This window comes from Ambystoma mexicanum, chromosome 12, assembly GCF_040938575.1.
Source record: "Ambystoma mexicanum isolate Mex_15411 chromosome 12, UKY_AmexF1_1, whole genome shotgun sequence".
In the NCBI taxonomy this organism is placed as follows: Eukaryota; Metazoa; Chordata; class Amphibia; order Caudata; family Ambystomatidae; genus Ambystoma; species Ambystoma mexicanum.
This window is the reverse complement of record NC_090936.1, coordinates 1,112,949,266-1,112,975,288: the sequence shown is the minus strand read 5'-3', so window position 1 is coordinate 1,112,975,288 and position 26,023 is coordinate 1,112,949,266. Positions and strand designations below refer to the sequence as shown.

The window sequence follows — 26,023 nt, the reverse complement described above, 5'->3', positions numbered from 1 at the left end:
GGCTATATTTTTGGACGAAGGGATGAATTGTTTTAGGCAGGAAGAGCATGCAGGAAGGCCTGGTAAGTGCTTTTAGAAGCTTCAAGGGTCAAGTTGCACAAACTGTATAAATCTGGGGGACGAGTACGTTGGTTGTTAACAGGTTAATGGCTAGAAAGTGGTCTGCTTGTCTTGCAAACGAACAAATCTTTTTGCTAAACCAAAACCAAATTCTCAAGATAAGTGTTTGACATTCAGATCTTCTACCCCTTTCCAGTCTCCACTTTACCCCTTACCAATGAGGGCAGGAAATTTCAAAAGCGTTCAAAAGTAACCAAACATATAAGGCATGTGGACTGTTGCAGAAGAGATATTGTCATTCCCTAGAAAGAGTAAAGTCCACTACTGAGAGAAACAAATCACTACAATACTAAAGAAATAGGCAGACCAGCAATAAATAAAATATTGTCTACTTGATGAAAAGTTGCAGCTCAAAACACGGCAAACAAACTGTAAAAAATATATTTTTATCGTCACTGCAAAGCCCCATAAATGTCTAATCAGAATGGTAAAGGAACACTAGAGTAGTCGACAGAGTGAAAGGGGAAATAGTTGTTTTATAAACCTGAGATGATGAAACGGAATCTTGCAAACAGTGGCCTTTGGAGTCAATACGTTCTTCAGTGTTCAAAGGTCAAAGAAATGCAAGAACATGGACATTCATGTTCTTAACAGTTACAGGGTTAGAAATGCTCCCCCTGACAAAAGGGGCCACTCCAAAAACGTCTTACACTGTGGATGCTAAGGAGGTAGAATTCTTGACATTACAAGATGGAGCACCTTACTTTTCATTAAATGGAATGGTTATCTTGCACCTGCTAATGAAAGCACAACACACATTCAAAGAAGTATAATCATGGGTGAGCCTAGAACAAACTATAAATCTCAGAAGCGTGCATTATTACAAGTTGTACCACACACACAGACAATGGTTTAATACAAACCTTTTCATGTTTGTGCTTTTCTTTTTCCTTATCTTTCTTTTCTCTTTCCTTCTTATCCTTGTCTTTCTCCCTTGCTTTTTCTTTCTCTCTCTTTTTCTTTTTCTCCTTCTTGTCCTTTTTCTTATCCTTTGCTTTGTCTTTCTCCTCAAACAATAATTTTTCTGGAAAGAGTGGCGATAAGGTCGGTAGCAATGATGGCAACCTCATGCCCGTGGGAGTGCTGAACATAGGCAAAGGCATATCTTTGGAAGTCAACATAATTGGTGTTGAAGGGGTCTTTAACTTATCTTCTCTACCTTTTGATTTATCTTTCTTTTCTCTATCTCGTTTTCCCTTTTCTTTATCTTTCTTCTTATCCTTGTGTTTATCTCTTTCCCTTTTCCCACTACTCTCTTTTTGCCTTACTTTGGTTTCACTTTCATCAAAGTCTTTCATTTTAAATTTGTAGGACTCTAGGTCGTCTTTGGACAAGTCTTTCCACATCAATTGCATGTCCTTGTCCTTCTCTCTGTTTTTCTCCTTGTCCTTATTTTTTTCTTTATTTTTTTCTTTATCTTTCTGCTTTTCCCTCTCTTTTTTTCTCATTTTAGTTTTAAGCTCTTTCTTCAGCTTCTTCTTCACATCTACAGATGAAGCCAGTTTAGTCTTCTCCTCATACACTTTAAGCAGGGGTTCTGGGGTTGGGGGAGAGGCAGAAGGAGAAGAAAAACACTGAAGATTGCCTTGCATATTTGGAGGAGTTCCCTTTGGGGGAGTGCTCATGGGCAGACTTCCCATTGGAGGAGTACTAATTGGAAAAATTCCCATTGGGAGGTTTCCCATTGGTGGAGTACCAACGGAGGGATTTCCAACAGGAGTACCACCCAAGTTTGCCCTTCTGATCACCTCATTGATCGAATCCTCCATTGTCCAAGATGTATCTGAGCTTGAGGTACCACCAGACAGAGGCAGTGGAGTGCTCTCACCCTTGTGGACAATGTTGGTAGGAACTGAAAGTTTAGGTGTCATGGGCTCTGGAATAGTGAGCCTCTTTGGACTGGTAAAAACTTCACCTTCTGATTCCGGACCAGATGAGAACTCAAAAGGGTCAGGTTCTCTATCAGCACAAGCACGAGCAATTACAGCATCAATTGAATCCTCAATCGTCTTGTCTGCTTCCTCAGAGTCTTTGGACTGATTTTCTGGACTCAATACATCTAGGTCGGGTGGCGTTTGTCCGAGTTTTATTTGCATGTTCTCTTTCCCACTCTTCTCAACTATTGTGGCTAATGGGGGCCTACTTGGAATTTCAGCTTTGATTGCCGATTGTAAAATATGAGCTGGGACTTTTGGGCTCTTGGGGCTCCGAGGGCTTTTAGCACGTCCAGGCGATTTCTTTTCTTTTGAAGGAGGTTTAGGTGAACGTATGGGACTCCCGAGGAATGCCGTCAACTGAGGCGCTTTAGGTGACTTTGTTTTATGTCCTGGAGAACTACTTTTTGACTTTGATTTAGACCCGGATTTTAATTCTACACTTTTGGGTGTTAGAACCTGCGATTTAAAAACTGGCGCCAACATTGGGGGTTCTGGCGTTGCAGGCACTAAATCTGCACTTTCTTGGAAATGAACAGGTGAAAGCATGGGAGGGACCTTTTGAGAGTTTATCATGCTTAGAGGCTCTCGTGGTTCCAAAGTGCCATCTGGAATGTCACCTTTATTACTGGTTCTTTGTCGTTTCATTGCAGGCATGTCAACGCTCTCCGGACTATCTAATGGTCTTTTGCCAAAGAAGTTTTCATCATTCACGGACATATCTTCTTCCATGTCTTCTTCCTCTTCCAACGGAACCTGCATGGCCTCTGCTGATGTACCTCCATCAGTGGGCACCTGCTCTTCTTCCTCTTCTGAAAAAATGCAAAAGAACATAATTTAGTCCATTGCAGAATCCGGCAAGGCGTTTCCAATTAGCAAACATGCTTCTTACAACATGAAATTACATCATTGAAACTGTATTAGAACCGTAGTGGAACTTTGAAAACAAATCAAACTACCATCTCAGCATAATATTTTCAGTTAGTCCAATGAAAGGTAGCAACAGGATTCAGAATTGAGGGAAGCTTGGAGGTATTTAGCTACTACTTGTAGCCTAGAATAGCCTCATTAGCTTGACACCAACAGCTACTAGTAGCTAACTTTTGGCTCTCCAGGCCAACTGATGCCGAACACGCACGGACACAAACATTAATTTTACTCTGTGCATTTGGGTCAATCTATAAAATAATAGGTGAGGACACATCTATAGGACATTTATAGTATATGGGGTCATAAATAATGGACACAATAACGTTTGCATCTTATGTGGAAGTCAGACTTGCGTAACGCTATGTACTAGCCCCCCCCCCTTCCCCAGAGGTAGCTCATGGTCCCTGCTGAATAACCAGCAGCCGCTTTAAGCTCCAGACATTTGTACTTCGATCCCTGTTATCAAAACTTGGATTTTGTTTGATTTTAAAACTGGAATAATACGGCACCAAACTTTTTCTCTGCACTCTATTGGAACAAAGACAAGAAAAAAGACAAGGGAGTTTACTATCTTAGAGTGCAGCAGTACTATATAGAAGAATATATATTTTAGTTGAATTTTTGTTCATCACTGGCCATGAAGGTGTTGGAGCGCTTCACAAGAATCGAAGGTGAAAAAGGTGGGAGGTGAAACATAAGTTACAGAATGTTTTCTCCTTAGGTTCCGGAACCTCCTCAAGACCTTCCTCTTTCCTTCTCCCTTGCTAACCTCCTCTCTTTTCTCACCCACTTCCCTACTCCTTCTCTTCCCTAAACTCTACTCCCTTTTACTGACTGGCCGCCTGTTGCACCTCCAGAGCCTCACAGGTCCCAGGGTCCCCCCCGCCAGTATTTGCACTTTCCTCCAGGCCTCTGCACTCTGCTCAGCACTAGTGCACTTTTGGAATTTGTTCCATGAGAAGGGTAACACCTCTCTGCACTTAACCCAGGGCCCTGCTGGACTGGGCGTACTTGTTCTCGTTCCCCTCCCCCCTCCCTTTCACTTCCTGTCTCTTCACTTCCATTACCAGAATACACTAGGCCCATTTCGCCAGGCCTAGTACGGTAGTTTTTGTTTCGGTATGTTCTTCTCTCCTTCCCCACCCTCCCTTATGACCCCACTCTTGGTCATGCACTTGCACTATCTGAAAAGTTGTTGGCCTAGTATGGTAGTTTATGGATTGTATGTTCTTCACCCTCTCCTCCCCCCTTTCTCGCCTTCCTTCTTGTCATGCACCTGTATTAGTAGTAATGCAGTCAGGCCTAGTATGCTAGCAATTTTTTTTATCATTTGGAAATTTCATGGCGTAAGAATGACTCTCTATTCCCTTGTTCCCTTCCCGCTTTGAAGCACTTCACTTGTGTATAAGCGCTTTACAAATAAATGTTCAAGATATGAGAGAAAGATTAGGATAGACAATCAGTAGCGGTGGAGTGACAGAGTTATGTGTGAGTAAACAGGTATGTTTTGATTTACCTGATAAAGTACACATTCCCTCTCAAATGATTATTGGTGTATGTCCCGTTGAACTTAAAGCAATATTCAGTAAGTTATAAACTGGTTTATTTATCTGAAGGTGGGGAACTAATTGCAAATTATTCCTACTCTCCCACCCCTTCCTGTAGGTTCCATGTGCTTTTTAACTTCCTGCACAAGCACTGGTTCATGTGTTGGAGGCAAGGTGTGAGGTGGCAGAGAGGATAGCCCAGTAGATGATATGGTGCAGCAGAAGTCTCAGAGAAGATAAGAGACGACCACAGCACAGACTACCCTGCAAGCATGACAAAGCACAAGTGTGCTGTAAGCAGTCATATCAAGCGTGGGTGTCCCCCTTCCCAGTGAAGCTTGGTCTCATGGTACTTCAGCTTTAAATTGGGTTTACCTCCCTGATGATCAATGAGCGCAGTGAGCAAGCGATTGCGATTTTGACATGGGTACCAGATTATTCATTTCCTCGGAATACGGAAAAGGACTGTAGCAGACTGTACTGTTCTAAAGTTTAATTCTCTATTCCACTGAATACGCCTCATTTACACTCCAAGTCCAAATAATGTCATCCCCACTCTCTGCCCAAACGCCCATTCCGCCATGATAAGGATGCAAGACTGGCTTCCTTGCTCGTCCCCCTTCACATTGCAGATCTGCCCGTTTACATTCCATGAAGGGCAGCTAAAGGACCAATTGCTTCTGCACTGCTCTGAATAAATGAACACGAGCGCAATGCCAAACTGAGCATTTATGTTGGCAATGTAAATCGTCTGACTAGAATCTTCTAATCTGCAAGATGAAATACACATTGCTGTACCAGCCGATAGCACATCCTTGTCACTACCGTGGGGGAACGGAGAATGTCACGATCTGAGTAGGGCAATGAGATGTTTAGTGACGGGCACAAAGATTCCAACCCAACAGGTAACTGGGAGTCAATGCAATTCCATTTTAATGCACACAATTCAAAAAGATCATCAACTATAAGATCCCCTTTAACGCTAGGGAATATAAATAACACACTTGAGCCGGAACAATCAACGGCAGGGCGGGTGTCGATGATGGGCAAGAACACTACGGTGTCCCCCGTAGTTCTAAATGCTACTCTTCATTTAACTAGTTTGCCCACAGCATGGAGAGGGACATGCCGAAGGTCCATTCAGTCAGTGTTCTTCCCACAACTCCTAAGGGCAGCATGGTTCTAGAAACCTGGTTATCTGTGGGTTTTATTGGGTGCAACAATTACCCAGAAGGGTATCTCGGCACTGTCCAATGTTGAATAAAAAGCCTGGAAACACAGATGTAATAGAGCGGTAGTGATTATAAATTAAAAAGATGTTTTTTTTTTACTTTTTCTGAACGTTAAAATGGTCGATTCCTTACGTAAATCATCGGGTAGAGTATTCCATCATCTGATGGCCTGTACCAAGAATGAGCAGCCGTCTTTCCAGCAGGACGGCGGGTGTCAGCCTTCTGTCCCACCTTACTCTGGCTGAATGTGCCGTAGCCAAGTATCTAAGCTTTGCTGCAAGAGGTGTAGATGTTGCAGACATTAGACTATGCACATACTTTTAAACGTGATTTGTTTCTTTACAGCCAACCAATGCAGAGAGTGGATCACCAGGGAGATATGTTGTATTTTATTTACAGTAGATAAGGAGCATTGCTGCCGTGTTTTGTACCCTTTGCAGCAAGTTAATGGCATAGTCAGGCAAGACCAGATAGCATTGTTAAAATCAAGGTGTGAGGAAACCAGGGCATTACAAACTATCACCTGATGTGATTTTGCGAGATAGGGGTAGATTTTCTTCAATTTCCTGATAGTGAAGTAACACTATTTTGTCACTGCAGTAACTTGCGCGTTTAGTGGCAGGTTCTCATCAATCACACCGCCCAGGTTCTTCACCTCTGGGCTAGGTCTGAGACATTGCCCAAAGTTATAAGGCCAGCATGATTGGGACCAGCGGTTGTAATTATTAGATAACCAGGACCTCACGTTTTATCCTGGTTGATTTTCAAAAAGTTCAGGTCCATCCAGGCCTTAATTGAAAGCAGACAATTCTTCAGCTTACCCGAGTGACTATTTTCTCCCATATTTGCTAAGATCTGGGCATCGCCTGCATAATGGAAAAAGGTTACCGCGGCCTGTTGGAGAGTATGCATTAAGGGTCAGAGGTACAGATTAAACAAAAGGGAGACATGTGGCAATTTGCACTACCAAGTTGGTTCAGTGAGGCCAAAAACATTGATTATTACAGACTTTCAAAGTAAATCTCACAAAGCAAGAATTTGCATTACTACCATGACCAAAAGGCCTTTCATAGCGAGGCCTAAACACACTAATCCATAAAAAGGTACTTTGACTGACTGATAGGCCTGGCACCAGACTAAGCTTGTGTCTCATACAAAGACGACTGGCATTCTGAAGCATAAATGGGGCCGTCTTAAATGAGCACATACCCAGATCAGCTCTATGAGCAAATTCAGCAAACCATCCATACTGCAGGGACTGGTGAAGGCAAGCAAAGCAGCCATGGAGTCTGCAGGACGCCACATGCCCCATAGGTCAGAACCCTACATGTTGGCAGGGCTGCACATGCACTTTACTTTTGGAAATGAAACCATCAGCATAACAGAATAATCAAAAGTCGACAATTCCGACGCTTAGGACAATCAATAACACTGTGTATTAACTATGCTGACAGGTGGTAGGCGGATTGGGGTTCCAAGATGATAAAATACTACGACCTGTACAAATGCACCGTTTCCCTACCATTCAACACAATAAAATGAAAAAAGCTATAGAAGCAAGTAACCTGAAATGACACCTAGCATTATAAATGGCCTAATCTATATGTTAATACTGGTGTATCATAGAACTGCAGCAAGGCTGAGATAACAATATGGCTACATCGCGGGGCCGGCGTCTCTGAAAGGACTTGCTGCTGACAATGCCCAAGCAACCCAAGTGCTTCCATTTGGTTATTTATGATATGATTTATGATAACGACAACATCTCGGATTTTGTCCCGTCGTCAGATACAATAAATTGCTATCGTTAATCACCGGCCTTGTCGCCACCGATGATTGCAATAACATAATAAGCCCTGCTAGGGTAATATTGTGAATAGTCACTTGCGCTGGCTTTACCCAATGTCGAAATGAGGTGCATTTCAATATGTCTGCCACAAGAATAGGCAACGATTACGCTCCTTTTGTATTTAAGAATCTTAAAAAGATACCCTCAAACTAACCCATGTATATTTTAATACACATTTATTTCTGAATCAGAAATCTCACGATTCAATTGGGCGATTATTTGATATTTTAAATATACATTTGTCATCGGCATGTTTGCTACATGTTCAGTACAATGGACTCAATTTGTGTTTTTTTTTTTATGAGTGGCCACTGCAAAGCAAAATGTGATTAAGAGCACTTAAGTTTACTTTAAAAAGTCTTATATGGCCAGAACGTGCATATGGGCTTTGATAATAGAGTCGGGATTCAGAAAATATGGAACGTATTTTTCAACAAGTTACCACCGTCAATTACTGTTTATTTCAGGAGAAGGCTCACAACATTAACACTATTAACATAGTGCGATTAGAACACAACGCATTTCACTTTAATCATCATAACATTTTAAAATAATGCAGAAAAACGGGTGCAGGCAGCCATATATCTAAAAGAGAAGGAATGTAGGTCATGGGATGAAATTGCGCCCTGATGCCTCCGGGCTTGATGGTGCGCGTTACAAATAAAACAAATACAAAATACAAAATGATGACTTCCTCCACTGTGACATAGTGTTATGCCTTAAGGTCGCTTATGACATAGTGTTATGCCTTAAGGTCGCTTAGAGACCACTGTGACATTGTGTTGTGCCTTATGGTCGCTTAGAGACCACTGTGACATTGTGTTGTGCCTTATGGTCGCTTAGAGACCACTGTGACATTGTGTTGTGCCTTATGGTCGCTCAGAGACCACTGTGACATTGTGTTGTGCCTTATGGTCGCTCAGAGACCACTGTGACATTGTGTTGTGCCTTAGGGTCGCTTAGAGACCACTGTGACATAGTGTTGTGCCTTAAGGTCGCTTAGAGACCACTGTGACATAGTGTTGTGCCTTATGGTCGCTTAGAGACCACTGTGACATAGTGTTGTGCCTTATGGCCGCTTAGAGACCACTGTGACATAGTGTAGTGCCTCATGGTCGCTTAGAGCACACTGTGTATTAGCACTGTGTATTAGAACTGTGTATTAGCACTGTGTACTAGCATTTCTCTGATTCTCTGCGTCAGTACCCTCACTGCAGCACCATTGTGCACTTACATTGCGTACTAGCTTCTCTCTGATGATTTTGTGCGCCAGTTCCCTCTAAATTCAGATATGATAACCTGGACCTTCCTCATTATGTTCCCATTCTGCCTGGTCCCCCATGACACCCCTTGTACAGGGCCACACTTTCGCTTACACCCCAATGGCCTCAGCAGACTAGCCTGCCCCAGACATTATCCCATACCCTGCCCCACCCCCTTCCTACCCAACATCAACCCCTTCCAACCTACCTCCTCCATCAACTCTCATCGCACAGCAGACACCTCCAGCCCCCAAGAAGCATCACAAACTACTCCCATCGGCCAATCCACGATCACGAACCTCACTACCAGCAAATCCTATCCCTGCTCAGGCTTATCGAGACTCACCCGACTCAGATCCAGAACACACACACCCGTATCCTTCCTCAATCTAGGCAACAAACAAAATGTAACCTTAACCAAATCTGCCCCTTCCTGCACACGCCCTACACTTCCGTCAGACCAGATATCACACGGCCTGAACGCACCCTCCCCCCGCACCCACATCAAAAAATCACGCATCACCACCGAAACCATCAAAGGTGCACTCATCAATGCGAGATCTGTAGTCGCCCATGCCCTAGACATAGCCGACATTATTTCCTTCAATGATCTCGACTACATAGCTATTACAGAGACCTGGCTCCACCCAGCGTCTGGCCCCTCTCTATCACTTGCTATACCCAATGACTATACCATCTACCGTGCAGACAGACAAACAGCTAAAGGTGGTGGAGTAGCCATTATTGCAAAAAGCTCCATCAACATAAGACACATACAAAACCAATCACTGCCATCAGCGGAACTACTCACCCTCAAACTACACACAACGCACACAAGCACTATCACCATCCACCTCATTTACAGACCGCCAGGCCCTATACTATCCTTTAATGACGACATAGCCCTTTTACTCTCTGACAATATCAAACCTAATTCTCGACTACTCATCCTAGGAGACTTTAATCTAGGTCTCAATGATGAGAAAGATGACAAAGCTCACACTGTCGCCAACACAATTTCAGAATTAGGACTCACCCACCATATCACACAACCCACACACAACAAAGGCCGCATCCTTGACTGGATAGCTGACCTCAACTGCAACACTACCATCCTTTCCAACACTCCATGCGCTTGGACTGATCACCACCTTATTACCTTCACCATCAACAAAGGCACTCAAACACCAGGGCCTTCCTCCAATGCCCCACCCACACTCACAAGAAACAACAAAAATATCACACTAGAGAAACTCCTCCCGTTACTCCAACCCATCATCGACTTCTCACCCACCATGACCAACCCTACTGAACTAGTAGAGTTATACAACACAACTATCCTTAAGGCCATAAACACCATAGCACCACTCAAGCTTCGGAAAGCCAAACCACGAGCACACCTCAATTCTTGGTTCACCCCCAAACTAAAAACACTCCGCAAATCCAAAAGACAAGCTGAATTAGCATGGAAACAATCACCATCCACTATTAATAAGACATCTTACGCACTGGCATCGAACATCTATAAATCAGCCATCATCCAGTCTAAAAAAAACATGTACAATGAAAGAATCAGCAACGCCAAATCTAATACCAAAGAGCTATTCAATATCCTGAGAGAACTCGAATCACCCTCCCCCACTCCAGACACTTGTAACAAAGACATCCACTGGTGCACGAGCATCCAGGAAGCACTCCTAGGCAAAATTGCCACACTACAAGCCAAAATCCTGACAAAGAAAGAAAGCCTCACCCTCACTGATAACATCACCCCCTCTACACACACCCACACCACCCCCCAAAATGATGACAATAACCTCTTTGAGTTTTCCACCATAACCATCAAAGAGGTTGAAGAAATAATCTACTCTCTTAAACCGTCCAAATGCCAAGGCGATACCTGCCCAGCCCCAGTCATTAAAGATGCAGCCAAACAACTTGCTCCCTTCATCACTTCCCTCATCAACTCATCTTTCACCTCCAACATAGTGCCCAACAACCTCAAGGACTCCTGGGTTCTTCCTTTACTTAAGAAGCCCACCCTTGACCCTAATGTCCCCACCAACTACAGACCCATTACGACCGTACCCTTCCTACTAAAAATCCTCGACAGAGCTGCCTATCTTCAGATACAGAACCACCTTGAGAAAAATAACTTACTAGGACTCAGACAATCAGGATTCCGCCCCAAACACGGCACTGAGACCGCCCTGATTGACCTTAAGATAAAGATGGACAACATTAAAGACAATGGTAAACTAGCCATCCTTCTCCTTCTTGACTTATCGGCCGCCTTCGACCTGGTCAACCACGACATCCTCTGCAAACATCTATCCTCAGCAGCCAAATTTTCAGATAACGCCAACGCATGGATCCATTCCTTCCTTAACAACAGATCCATGAGAGTCTACGCACCCACAGCCTCTGCCATCCCAGCCCCAGTCACTTGCGGTGTCCCCCAGGGCTCCTGCGTCTCCCCCACTCTATATAATGTGTTCACGAAACCCCTCTTTGACATATTGGACCGCTTGGGTGTCATCTACACCAACTACGCAGATGACACCCAAATACTGATCCCTTTAACAGGCGACTACTCCACCGACCTCACTGCTCTCAACAACATTTATTCCATTATCCAAGAATGGATGGCCAAGCATGGCCTATGCCTCAATGACGACAAGACCGAACTTCTTCTCCTAGGTTCCCAACCCAGACTTAATAAACTCGACAAACTCTATCAAGCATTCACTATAGACGGCAATAACATCATCGTCTCTAACAGTGTCAAAACCCTAGGAATCTACCTCGACTCCTCCCTCACACTGACAAGACAGATCAATTCCATATCATCAGCCACTGCTTACACCTGTAAACTCATCAATGCCAGCAGACCTTACCTCTCACCATCCAACTGCATCACCTTAGCCAGAGCGCTAGTCCTTTCCAAAGTTGACTACTGCAATGCGTTATACTTAGGAACCAGTCAGAAAAACATCAACAAACTACAAGTCATACAAAACAACGCCTTGCGAGCAGCCCTGAACATACCCAAACATGAACACATTTCGGACGCCAGACGCACCTGCCATTGGCTATCCATACCACAAAGAATTGAATATAAAACCATCTCACTCACACACAAATGCCTAGCTAACCAAGCACCCAGATACCTATCCGACAATCTCAATCACCACACCCCAGCGCGCCCTACCAGATCAGCTCAAACACATTGCTTAAATATCCCAAGATTTAAGCTCCAAAAAGCAGGTGGCTCCAGCTTCCCCGTGCTTGCCTCCAAACTTTGGAATTCACTTCCACTCGAGCTGAGATCAGAACCTTCCTTTCACAGATTTAGACACAACACCAAAATTTGGCTTCTATCCAAAGAAACGTAAACTGCCTAGCCCTACCTTACTAGCATGCACCAAGACTGTACATTTGTAAATATGTAATCGGTTTGTACATTTCTGTTGTATTATTCTTGTTGTATTCATCGCAAGCGCCTGGATGCCCTAGGGCCAGGCGGCGCTATACAAATAATAAACTAAACTACAGAAATATGTTTTGTATTTGCGAGATTTACACTCATGTTATGGCTTCTGTGACAAATCAACTTCCGGGGCACCAGTGGTCCTGGGATGAATATCGGTTTGTAAACCATGAATTGGCACCACACCTCTAATACACCAGAAGGGATCTGAACAGATTGGAAAAACAATTATCCTCCTTGTCCAATATTGATAACATGGACGGAACAGGCTTATCTCTGCAAGGTTGTGGATCGTTAGTTCCAACACAGCGAAGATACAATTATTACCCAATAATAAAAGGGACTGTCCAGTCAAGATTGTATACAAATATCTACTTTATTATGACAACAGACCGTTCTAGCACACTACAAAATACAAATAACCCTATAAAGGAATGCAGAGGACAGACGGTTTCAAGAAGGAAAGGGGCTGCACTCTGGATGCTGACAGGAGTATAGTCGGTAAAGTCATTCATTGCAATAGTTCAAGATACTTGGTTTCAGCACAAGGGGAGCAATAGGTTGTAAAATGTCACTAGGGGCCTTCGGGGAAGGGCCAGGAGGACAGAACCACAATATACTTTGTGCTTCTATAAATTCTTGGTGCTCGACAGGGTCGAGTCGGTTTCAGGGCGCTTTGCCGCTTCTGCAGAGTTCAGGATGGGAGACAGCTGCAGGTATCAGGTGGCAGGCAGGCGAGCGAGACTGCATGGACGGATTCAGGCTGGCCTGCACGGAGGGTCAGGGTCCGGAATTGTCTCAGTACTGTTTGGCAGGTCTGAAGCACTGATTGAGGCTTCTCGGACAAGGTTAGTGACTGCTGCATGACAACAGTCAGTGGTGCAGTCAGTAGCAGCTCAAGGAGCTCGACTGGCTCTAACATTTCCTTTAAGGAGGATGCTGTTGATGCGTGTTGTTGCACTACTTCTAGCTTCTTCACTGGGCTTGTGTTGGCCTTTGAAGTAGACAGCCCAAAGCTGAGGAGTGTGTTGCAGGCCCACGCTGGTCCTTGGTTTGGTTCAGAGACTGTCTGGCACTTCCCACCTAGAAAGGTTGCTTACAGAGCCTACCGGGGCACCCTGTGTGCTGGCTGGGTACTGGTTCTGGAGCTGCTTGGAGGGTCCTCTGGATTCAGTATTCCCCCTGTGTTCACTGGGAGATGTTAAGGGGAGGGATCTTGCGTCCATCCTGGAAATCCTGGCCTTCCTTCACTGGCGGAAGCTGTAAGGAAGACTACCCTCAACCAGGGTCCAAATGGGTTCTCCTTGCAAAGTTTTTAGATGATCTGCCAAAAGTGGGGCTCAGCCTTCTTTTAAAGCTAAATTGGCCCCAATCAATGGTGTAGGCTAAGCCTACCCTAATGAACCAATCCTGGGTCCACACCAGCAATCTTCTGTTATTCGTGAGGTCTTAACCCGAGTGCTTTGCAACAGGAAAGGTAAAGGCGTGAAAACATGTACAACTAAGTCCCACCCGCCTTCCTGTCTGTTTTGGATCAAAGGGTCTCTCTGGTTAATTGAGCTCTCTGTTGTTCATGATTAAAGGCAGGTCTCCCTTGAAGTTGTTTGGAGAACAGACTGTCTCCACCAAATTCACACACTCCTACCCTCTGAATGGGACGCGGGGGCTGGCTTCAGGTTGACAGAGATGCATATCAAAGGTGTTAGGGTTTCCAGTCTTTTGTTAGCCCTGCAACCAGTGCTCTTGTGGGTCTGCTTTAATTAACTATGTTTACTATGCAAGGCTGCCACCAGCAGAACTGACAATGGAAAGGGCGAATCCATGGAGCTTTTTTATTTAATTAGGCTGGCCCTGGAAGGAGGAAGGTTTTGGCCTCCCCCTTTTGAGATGCCTTGATGTACTCCTGGGTGGCACATTCCAACTAAATGTGACAGGGAGGACTGCACCTATAGGCTGTATCCATCCAGAGTAGACAGGTATATGTGTTTGTCGTGCGGTCAGCATAGGAAAATGTGTGCAGATTAGTCCCACACATTTTCAGAGGTTGATTTACCATCATTTAATTTCATATAAAATGTCAAAAAAGCTCAGGCGAGTGCACACCCACCATGCAGATGGTCAAATTCCTCACAGCTTCTGAAGAACACAATGAATGCAATCCTATTACAAGGTGGCCGTCATGAGAAAATGTATGGACACTCAGTGAGTCTGGTCTCAGTGTTCGGACTCCATTTGCCAGCAGGCCCATTTTGCAGTAACTGCTGTCACTCAATGAAGAAGCTTGGAGAAGGGCTTAACAAGAAGACCAACAAGTGCACTTGTGGGTTTTAAACACTGCAATAAAAAAATAAAAAAACATCTCAAAGTCATATGCAGGGCAGTTTCTAGCCAACTTGGAGCCAGGGCGAAAAACACTAGAACGTGCCCCACTCCCTCCCCTTGACTGGCACACCTCGCTCCCAAATTACACCTCTGTCATGTGACAAAACCCCTCCTCAACATCAATAACATTGCTATAGATAAATGAAGCTGGTTTCCTTACAAGGTGAATAACGATGGCCTGGAGGGTTGCCCAGAGCAATGCCAGAGGTTAAGATTCATTCCAAATCTTCCAGCCATCAACTCTTTGTTTTTGCTTTGTCACCCCGAGTGGGACGGCTATGCCCAGGTGCGGGTCACGTGCCTGCTGGGCCTAGAGACCTAAGCTACTCCTCACTGATGAGGCCCAACAAAGCCGAAACATGTTTGGTGATGCTTGTGGTCTCATGCAGAAGGGATGTGTCATGCACACGTCGCCTCCTTCACAAACCACTTCTTGTAGGCCCTCTGTATCCTGGTCTTGGCCCCTCACAAAGAAGCAGACTGCACACCCCTGTGGGCGTCCTGTTGCTCAGCTGCAGCACCAGAGGTCTGGGAGGGGGCGGCGCTGCCAGGATTCCGGGCGGGATCTCGTCGCTCATGGCAACTCCCATGGGGCTTGTATGCGCGAGTGGCGGGGAAGCGGGGGCCCGTTGCGGCGAGGCTCATGAGGAGCTCATTGCAAGGACAACGATCACCTGACACAGCGTCGCGGACTGCTTCACGTCCGCTTCCATGGCAACGCGCAATGCTATCCCACCATGTGACCACTGTATCAAGATCATGTGACCATGCATCCACGGCATAAAAGTGCCGGCTTCCCTGCAATTGTTGCTTCTCAGTTGATATCTCAACGTTTGGCGTTCTGAACCTTTGAACCTTGTTTCGATTTAACTTTGACCACGGACCTCGTTTTCTGGATTGCTCCTGCCTAACCCTTCTTTGTTACGCCGCATTTTTTACCTCTTGGCTTACGACCACAGACTTTGTTTTCCGGATTGCTACTGCCTAACCCTTCTCTGCTTAGTCGCATCTTGATCTTTTTGCCTATGACCACGGACTGTTTCACGGATTGTTTTTTTGGGCACTTTCTTTGGGTGCTTCATAACCTGGACTGGACATCTGGACCTTCTGCTTCTGTAACCACATGCCTCAGAGCCCGGACCTCAGGAACGGCTCAGGTGCTGCCGGTGAGCTAACAGGGGCTTCTTTCATCAGGCACCCCCTCTTGCTGACTTTCCACTTTAGCTCACTGAGAGAACATGGACGTCATTTAAGATTCTTAGACCACGATACAATCTACAGCACTGCCCAGTCTTCCATCCACCGGTAGGTGATTACTGGTATCCCAGATTTTGTATAGTAAGAATTGCATTGATCAGTGACTTAACTTGCCCGTTTTCCTTACAGCAGCCACTAGGAGGACCTGGTGTTCCTGTTCTTGTCACCTGTGGCCTTAATCCTCAAACAGCGAGTATCTTGTATCTCGCTGTTGGTTGCTTAGGGACAGAGGTATTCATGCGCCATGCTACTCTCAAGTCCTGACAGGATGTGACCTAACGGTTCGGTCTGGACTGTCCCTTTTGGGGTGAGACCAAGCCTGTTTTGCATATGGTCTTTCCCCTTCTGTAATGGCTCGGCAGGCGAAGAACGATGGTCTGGAGGGTTGCCCAGAGCAGTGCCAGAGGTTAGATTCATTCTAAACCTTCCAGCCATCACCACTTTGTTTTTGCTTCATTACAAGTACTTTACAGAAAAAAATCTAATGTTAAAAAACAGCTGTTGCTGCCCAGCTAAATCGCTCTTCTGTCACCTGCTCTTAGGGAAGGCCTTGACTGAATGTGGCTTCAAACTGTCCATACTGGCACACTGCGGTGTAACCAGCCTGCCGGGGTCTGAGGGCCCACTGGCCCTGTGTTGCAGGTGTTCTGTTCGCACCACCTCAATTGTATTTCGCGAAGGGCCCTACTAGACTAACCATATGAATTGTTTTCTAAAAGGTTATCATTCCAAGATGGACAGTCTGGTCCACTCCTATTGTACTCCTTCAAAATACCTCTATAAGAGTGGGAAAGGGGGACAAATAGCACCAACGTGTGTGCCTTTCTGGTTTGCATTAAATCACAGAGCATTTCAAGAATATAACAGTGCTCAGAGATCTCTTTATTTGATAAAGAAGTATGTGATAAAAAGGTTGAATTTGTGAATCTGTAAATACATAAACCGACACATGGCTTGGTGCTCACTTCACTGTTCACAGCGCACTGTCTAAAATTAAAATGTTTGTAACCATACATACCCATTTGGACAGCTTAGGTTTTGGATGCAAGTATAAAATGGCTGCAACATAGGCCCTCAAATGAGGAAAAGGGGGTTGCTTCTTGTTTCTGGAGAATTTTAGATAAGGAGGGTCTGGTGTTTCAGTCTGAGCATGCCCAACCCTCAATACAGAAACATCTTTAGGGAATTATATCGATACACAGGAAGGGATACCCTACAAGAAACACCCAATAAACAAACAACGCACATGAAGGTTTGTACCTCTTACAAACTTTAGCCTGACTAGTAGCTGATGAAGCGTTTTAAACCAAACGGGCTTCTAATGCATGGTAAAGGGTCCACAGTTCCTCACTCACTATCTCCTCACCATTACACAGGCCTCACAGGTTAGATCTACAAAAGGAGCAGGCCCGTGCTTTATCTAACAGAGCTAGCATTAGCATCTCTTATTAGTGCTGGCCTCGGGCTAAAGAAAATCATGGTGTGGCAGTGTAGAAAGGGTGTTTGGCCTAGTGGATGCACAATTTGAGGCAACTTCTTGGATTGACTTATGTGATTAATTGTGAGCACAGTATGCCCACAGTATGGCATACTCGTCAGAGCCACATGCACAAAAAAGTTATAGGGCTGTACTCTTTTGATCCACATCAAAAGCTCCCGGTGCCAAAAGTAGACTAAGAGGTGGACATGCCTATTTTAAAATGAAAAACGTGTTACATTATGATAGTGAAACCCCACCAGGTTAATAGATTGACATGGCTAAATGTGGAGTGTTTTCACCCTGCATGCCTCCCTTTGTTCCAAAACAAACCCGTAAATTAACTGGAAAACGCAGAAACAAATAACATTTTCCCTTTTCACCGCCCCATTTATTTATATTTATAAAGTGCTTACTGGCCCTGAGGCATTATGGCGCCATTACAGAAGGTAAGTGTAAAGTACATGGTTAGGTAATGTCAATCAGGTATGTGCAACACATTACACGCTGCACCTCATGTTATGGGGGGCTAAAGGCAAGGAATGCAGGCAAAAATCAGGAGCACCATATTAAAGCCAGTCGGGTGGGCACAACACAATACAAGCTGCACCTCATGTTACGGGGGCTCAAGCAGTGGAGGCAGGTAAAATCATGTCCATTTCTCATGTCACGTCTTCGATGCGGAGCGTGTCTATCTTTTGTAGGTCTGCCTTACGGACGGTGCCATGTCATTAGAAGAAGGGCAATATCGGAGCTCCCAGGGGCTGCGGTTGACTCTAGACTAGGTTACGACATGCCTCCGGGGCAGGAGATGTGGACCTTGATGAGAAAGAAACCTTTTTAACCACACGGCACACAGATCCTGTAGGACCGGCGGTTCACATTGGAACCACGGATCATTCTGCATTTTTCTGTTTCATAGCTGACATTTGTTTTAATTTGTCCCTCGTCTTGTTTCCATGTTTCTTGTAAATAGTCTTAAATCTGTGTCTGCGTTAAAGAAAGGTTTTTTCAGGATTTGTTTTCTACCTCTGATCTTACCGGCAATGAAAGAAAAACATACAAAAACAAAAAGGAAACGGCCCTTTTCGGGATCTCGAGACATCGGTGATGCCATCTGCGAGGTCACCCGTGAGGTTGTGGGATTGTATGAGCAGCGTGTGATGGGGAATGAGTTATGGTTTCACAGCTTACCACAACTGGAACATGTCTTTGTTTTTGCGCTGCAAGTATAACTTTTTTGCACTGAATATATATGTATGAATATATAAAAGTATGTATATAGAATTATGGAGATGTGCTTAGAGCAATGCCAGTGGAATGGATTTTTTCCATCCATCCGCATTGTTTTCAGGTTCCATAATGCCAAATCAGCATAGATCAGTTAGCAATGGCTTTTATTGGCACACTCACATTCTATCTTACTTTTTAGAAGTAATTTAATATTTTTCACATTTTTAAAGGTTTAGTGATCAAGAGAGAAGACAAATACGTGCAACAATAAATGGACATGTGCTCAAAACATTCTACAGATCAGAACAAGCCATGTAAGGGCGGGGCATTATTATTATTATGGTATTTATTGAGCGCTGACCTAGATTTGATAATCAACAGAGCGCTTCACAGAGGTGTACAACATTAGAGATGCATAACCCACTGCTTTTCAGAGGTAACAAAACAGATATACAGTGGAGGGGGGGATACAGAGTGGCACAGAGGAGGGGTACACAGCTGCAACCATTGGCGGAGAGGAGTGGGCAGCGTCTAGCAAGTCAGGTTGCACGAGGGGAGACGTGATGGCCTATGTGTTGAGCAGAGACTCCTTGAAGAGATGCGTCTTGCATTCTTTTCTGAATTGTGGGTGCAAGTCTGATGCCGACAGGGAGGAGGTTCCATAGTCTTGGGGCGTAGGCAGAGAAGGCTTGTTTTCTGGGTCTTTCCTTTTTGCAGCGGCAGATTTAAAATCTACACATGTCCTGGCTTCTGGTGGTGTGCTGTCTGACAGAGATTAACAAGTTACTCTCTTACCTGGTAACTTTCTTTCGATGGGATGGTCGGACGACGCATTCCATATCTATGACAATCACCACAGCTGTGCTGCTTCGGAAAATCTTTCGGCGTCTGCGTCCTGCGGCGATGACGTCGATACGCCGCCCTCAGGACCTCCTCCGACGGCACTGGATGTTATAAGTAGGACGCACGACGCCCATAGCCTTAGTTGTAGTTTTTTCCCAGAACGCGTGCCACCAGTTTTCTGCCAGTCTGACACACAAAGCCTTGCGGAAATGTAAGCTGCAATCGCATAAGAAACTCTGTAGCGGGGAAGGTAGGGAGGGAGAGATATGGAATACGTCGTCGGACCATCCCATTGAAAGAACGTTACCAGGTAAGAGTAACTTTTTCTTCGAGGGGATTGGGTCCTCCGACGTATTCCATATCTATGACAGACTCCCAAAGCAGTACCAAAGCAAGGAGGTGGGAAAAGAATTTTAGAAAACAGAAATTTAGCATGCCCAATCAAATTGCAGAGTAAAGGACCGCCTTGCCAAAGGCCAGATCCTGACCCCGAATGGAATCAAGGGAGTAGTGACTTACAAAAGTATGCACCGAAGCCCAGGTGGCTGCATCACAGATGTTACGAATAGGAACACCCCTCTGCAGGGCAGTAGAGGCAGCCATACCCCTGGTAGAATGGGCCCGTAAGCCGACCGGTGGGTCCTTACCCGCCAAGCGGTAACACTCGGAGATAGCCAAAATAATCCAGCGAGACAAAGTCTGTTTCATCACAGCCTGTCACAAACGCTTTCCAGCGTAACCAATGAAGAGCTGATCGTGCACTCTGATCCGGGACATGCAAGAAATATAAAACCTTAACGCTCTCCTAGGATCAAGCCTATGGAGCCTCTCCTCTTCCTTACCAGGATGTGGAGGAGGATAAAATGCCGGAAGAACCACCTTCTGGCCTAAATGAAATTCTGACACCACCTTCGGAAGAAAAGAAGGACGAACTCTAAGGACAACCCTGTCCTTATGAAACACAGTGAAGGGTGGCTTAACTGAAAGTGCCTGTAACTAAAAATACAGTCTTAAGAGTTAACAGTTAAGAGTTAACAGTCTCAAAGGGCATGAATGCAAAGGCTCAAACGGAGCACCGATCAGAAACTTGAGAACAAGGTTCAAATCCCAACCGGGCACCTGGAAAGGTGACGGAGGGAACACATTAGTGAGCCCTTTCAGAAACTGAGAAATTGAAGGAATTTTAAAATAGGAACACTCTTCAGACGAGCGCTTAAATATGAACAGCGCCGCCAGGTAACCTTTAATGGTACCCACTTGAAGGCCCCTGTGGGCCAAAGAAAGCAAAAAAAAAGACAGAACCATGGGAATTTCACATGCAAAAGGATCCACATTCTTAACCCTGCACCAGTCGCAGAACTTTCTCCAACGGCAACGGTACAGGGACTTCGTTGCGGGCCTTCTGGCTGAAAGCAACACCTCCATCACGTCTTCAGGGAGGACCCAATCCTTGTACCTCAACCTTTCAGAAGCCAAGCGTGAAGGTTGAGGGATCTGACCTCTGAATGGAGAACCTGACCCCCCTCCCGTGAGAGCAGATCATCTCGGTAGGGAAGACGACGTGGAGGGCAGATGGACAAGTCAAGAAGGTCTGGGTACCATGTCCTCCGGGCCCACGCTGGAGCAATGAGGATCATCCGCTAACCGAACCTCCGAAGTACTTGCGGGATGACGGGGACTGGAGGAAACGCGTACAGCAGTGGGAATGACCACTCCACCACAAACGCGTCTCCTAAGGCTCTGTTTGGAGGAAATTCCCGTGAGCAGAACCTCTAGCACTTCCGAGACACTGGAGGTGGTCCCCCAAAGGGCGAAGATCTCCATGAGAATCTCCTGAGCCAACTGCCACTCGTGAGAGATCGCGCTCTGCCTGCTCAGAGTGTCCGCCGTCTCGTTTTCGTCTCCTGCCAGATGAACTGCAGAGATCGAAACTTCCTGCTGGATTACCCAGAACCAAAGCTGCATCGCCTCCCTGCACAGAGGAAGTGACTCTGCCCCCCCCCTTTTTGTTGAGGTAGTGCATGGCCACCGTGTTGTCCATCAGGATCAGGACATCCTTTCCTCACACAGTCGGCAGAAAACCCTTCAGGGCTAGCCTGACGGCCCTGAGCTCCAACAGAGTGATATGGAGTCTGGACTCCGACAGAGACCAACGACCGCTGACTGTTAACTCGTTGGCATGAGCTCCCCATCCCGTGAGAGATGCGTCCATCACGATCGTCACCTCTGGCCAGGGCAGCCAAAATGGAGCATCCCTCATCAGATTGCCTTCGTCGGCCCACCACAGAAGGTCCCGGGCAACCGAAGACGGCACCTGAACAGGGTCCGACATCCTGCCGGAGGACTGAGACCACTGGAGCTTGAGTGCCCATTGCAAAGATCTCATCCGCAACCTGGCCTCTGGCACCAGAAGAATGCAGGATGCCATGAGGCCGAGCAGTCAAAAGAACTCGAACGCTGGGAGAGTCTGGGCAAGTTGAAACTTGTGCACCATCTACTGAATGTGATGAGCCCTCACCTGGGGAGGAAAACACTGCCCCAGGGACGTGTCGAGCACTGCTCTGATGTACTGGAGCCTCTGAGTTGGTGTCAAATGGGACTTCTTTAAGTTGAGGGAGAAGCCCAGCTTGTGGAGGGAGTGGCAGGTGATTGACAGATGATCCAGGACTTGCTCGGGAGAGCGCGCCCTGATCAACGAATCGTCCAGGTAGGGGTAGACGTGAATCCCCCCTTTCCTGAGGTGCGCTGCCACCACCACCATGAGCTTGGTGAAGACCCTCGGGCAGAGGTCAATCCGAACGGCAGGACCCAAAACTGAAAGTGCGAGTCGCCAACCGCGAACCTCAGGCACTTCTTGTGCTTTGGATGGATCGGCACATGAAAATAAGCGTCCTTGAGGTCGAGAGACACCAACCAGTCCTGAAGTTGAAGGGCCTGGAGGACTTGGGAGTAACCATCTTGAACTTGACCTTCCTGAGGAGTTTGTTCAAACCGCGCAAGTCCATGATGGGTCTCAGTCCCCCCGTCTTTCTTGGAAATCAAAAAATAAGGGGAATACCATCCCTTGTTCCTCTCCGCTACAGGCACCAGTTCTATGGTACCTTTCTCCAGCAGGAATTGAATGTCCTGCGCAAGGAGCAGATCCGGATTCTTCAAAGAGAGATTCCCCGGTGGATTGTCTTGAGGCCTCTGCCGGAAAGGAAGACAGTAGCCATGGGTTATGATCTCCAGAACCCACACATCTGAAGTAATGGCGCGCCACTCTGCAAGATGCTGTGCCAGCCTTCCCCCAACCGGCGAACCATGGGACATGGCCTCATGACTGAGCTGCTGCGGCGTTGCCTGAGGGCAAAGAGGCAACAGCCTGAGCGGCACTGGCACCTCGAGTACCTTGTTTTCCACCTCTGGCACTCCTACGGTGGCCCCTTTGACTGGCAGCTCCTCTCGCTTTACCAAAGGATGAGTAATAACGAAAGGAACCTCCCCTCCATTGCTGTCCCCTAGGACGAAAAGGCAGAGGTTGTCTAACTGCAGCGCCCAAAGACTTTGCTGCAGCTTTTGAGGTCTGCAACCTCTCAAGGCTCTCGTTAGCCTTGCTGCCAAAAAGATGTTCCCCGTCAAAGGGCATGTTGAGGAGCAGGGCCTGCACATCAGGAGCACACCCCGACTTCCGCAACCATGCAAACCAGCGTATCACGGTGCTCGCCGCCATGGATTGGCTGACGCAATCTGCCATGTCCAAACCCGACTGAACGGCCTCACACATGGCATCCTTGCCATCCTGAACCATGGCAAGGAAACCATCCCGTTCGTTCCCTTCGGGAATATGTTCAGCCGCCAAGGAAAACCAGTTCCACAGAGTGTGCATGAAATGTGACAAGGCACATACGGAGTTGGCCGCCTGAAGCACCATACCCCCCCCTGCAGAAAATACTTTCTTTGCCCAGCCGTCAAACCGCTTGTCGTCCCCATCAGGAGTGATGGTAGGGTACGATGCCTGCTTTGCCGGGGCCGTAGCCGCCTGCACCACCAAACTCTCCGGAGAAGGGGGCTTGGACAAGTAGCAGGGGTCACTACTGGCTGGGCGGTATTTTCGTGGCAAAGACTTGCCCACTGCCGGGAAACTCTCCGGAGCAGTCCAAGCCACCGCCACCCTCCTCTGTAGAGCCATATGAAACCGCAGTACCGGGTCAGTTGGTGGACCAATGCCGAGGACATCCGTAAGGTCATCCTGAACAAACTCCCACGGGGGAGCTGACCATCCCAAGTACTCGGTGACCCTTGACATAAGGCGGCGGTACGAAGAATCGGCATGTGTGCCAGGCTCAGGCCTACAAAACTCCACCTCCGGAGAGGCGTCCAGCCCACTGGCATCATGCAGGGACTGCCTCAGGTCCTCAAACTGGCTATGGCCCGAGAGAATCTCGTCTGGCAACGTGTCAGGCACCATGCCATCATCAGGGCCCTCATCCACCTCTGAAATAAACTCCAGATGGCGGTAAGAAGGCACAGAACTTGAACCAAAGCCATGCTTGACCTTGGCCAGAGCCTTTCTAGGGGCTTCCACCGAGCCTCGGGGTACCCCCATCGACACAGTCTCGAAAGGCATCGAGGGCGTCGAGTGAATCGGCGTCGACGACAGACGCAGCACCGACGGCGTCGACACAGGCCTCGAAGGCGGAGCCCCGAGCGTGTCCTGTGACATCCTGGGCGCCTACGACTTCCTCGGAGGTGGAGCCTCGAGAGAGTCCGTCGACGACCTCGGCACCACAGGCGTCGATGTCTTCTTCGAAGACTTCACAGGTTCACACGGTCTCGAGCGCGTCGAGGACCTGGACCTGGAACGGGCATGACAAGAACGATTCACCTTGTCCAAGCGGGACCTCTCCCGCGAATCGTGCCGACCACCCGAGCCCGAAGGCGTACGAGCGGTGTCTCTCGACCGATCACGACCGACCCCACTCTGAGGCGCGGACGGACCGGTGCCCTGCGATTCGAGAATCGCTAACATTTTCTTCCCGAAGGAAGCCCATTCCTCCGGTGTAGCATGGTTGGTGGGATAAGCGACCCGCCGATGGGCGGAGTCCTCGGATGAGGACGGGGAAGGCGACCGATGCCGGTGCTTCCGGGAATGCCTCAGAGGCAGAGGAGTGGCAGGACCGACTCCCGGAGCGAGACCGACTGGACTTCCGACGGCGACGCGGAGGGTCGCCCCTCGAATCATCCATCGAAAACCCCGCAGACCACGACTTCCGGGGCTTGGACACCTTACCTACCGACAACTTCTTGCGCTCCCGCAAGGCTTTGGACGTGAGCGACTGGCAGTCGACACAGTCATCCGTGTCATGGGCCTCCCCGAGGCACCAGAGGCAGGCGTTGTGCCAGTCCGTCACCGACATCTTGGACCCGCAGGCCCCGCACTTCTTAAACCCCGAACGTGGTGTGAAAGAGGAGGTAGACATCTTCACAAAGAAATACTTCACAAACACCAAACAGGTTCGGAGAACCGAGAAACAACAGAAGCTCCAAAGAGTCGAGGCGCGTAGAGATCCCGAAGCGAACACGTTCGCAGAAAAAACGGAACTGAGGCTACGGCCGTCGTGCGTCCTACTTATAACATCCAGTGACGTCGGCCGTCAGAGGAGGTCGTCGAGGGCAGCGTATCGATGTCATCGACGCAGACGCCTAAAGATTTTCCGAAGCAGCACAGCTGTGGCGATTACTGTCACAGATATGGAATACGTCGGAGGACCCAATCCCCACGAAGCAGAGTTTCTCAGCGAGGGAGCTGGGTGACTTGAGGGTGAATGCCTTACAGATGATGCAGCCAGACTTGAAAGCAATTCATGCATGCAGTGGGAGCCAGTGAAGGTCGATGAGGGACATGGTAATGTGGTCATACCTGCGTAGACCCTTGCTGAGGCATGTAGCCGCGTCTAGGACACTTCTCAGGGGCACATGGCAGGACGGGAGGAGTGCATTGCCCACATTCAGGTGGTATAGGACCAGTGCTTGAACAGTAGATCTAAAGCTGCCCGGAGGGAGGAAGGACATGGCTTTTCACAGGAGGGAAAGCCGATACCAAGCTATTTGAGTTTTCTAAGCTGTGTGTGTCTTGAAGGAGAGGTGTTTGTCGATGTGGAACCCGAGGGACTTGGTGCAGGTGGTGAGTTTGAGTGTGAAGCCCTCAGAGTTCATGGTTGATAGCCAGATCTGTATTTCTGGGTGTTCAGTGTTGTCAGTGAGGAGTAGGAATTCTGACTTGGAAGGGTTGATCTTTAAGTATGCACTGGACATCCAAGACTGGATCAGCGAGAGGCAAGTTTTGAGCCTATGGATGTTCTTGAGGTATACCCAGCCCTATAGACAAGTGGTGTATCTGCCACTTTTACTCTCTAAAGAAAAGGCAAACACTCTATAAAAAAAAAAAATTAGGCAGTACAAATACTCCCAAAAAAAATGAGAAA

At 47.1% G+C, this 26,023-nt stretch overlaps 1 protein-coding gene across 1 annotated transcript in view; it reads right to left on the bottom strand.

Annotated features, from left to right (window-relative positions):
• The window catches only part of TAF3 (TATA-box binding protein associated factor 3), a 765,220-nt gene that overhangs the window by 261,276 nt on the left and 477,921 nt on the right, over positions 1-26,023 (bottom strand). Inside the window, exon 3 of the mRNA XM_069629680.1 lies at positions 984-2,866. Within this exon, the coding sequence (XP_069485781.1) occupies positions 984-2,866 (1,883 nt within the window). The remainder of the gene's footprint in view (positions 1-983; positions 2,867-26,023) is intronic.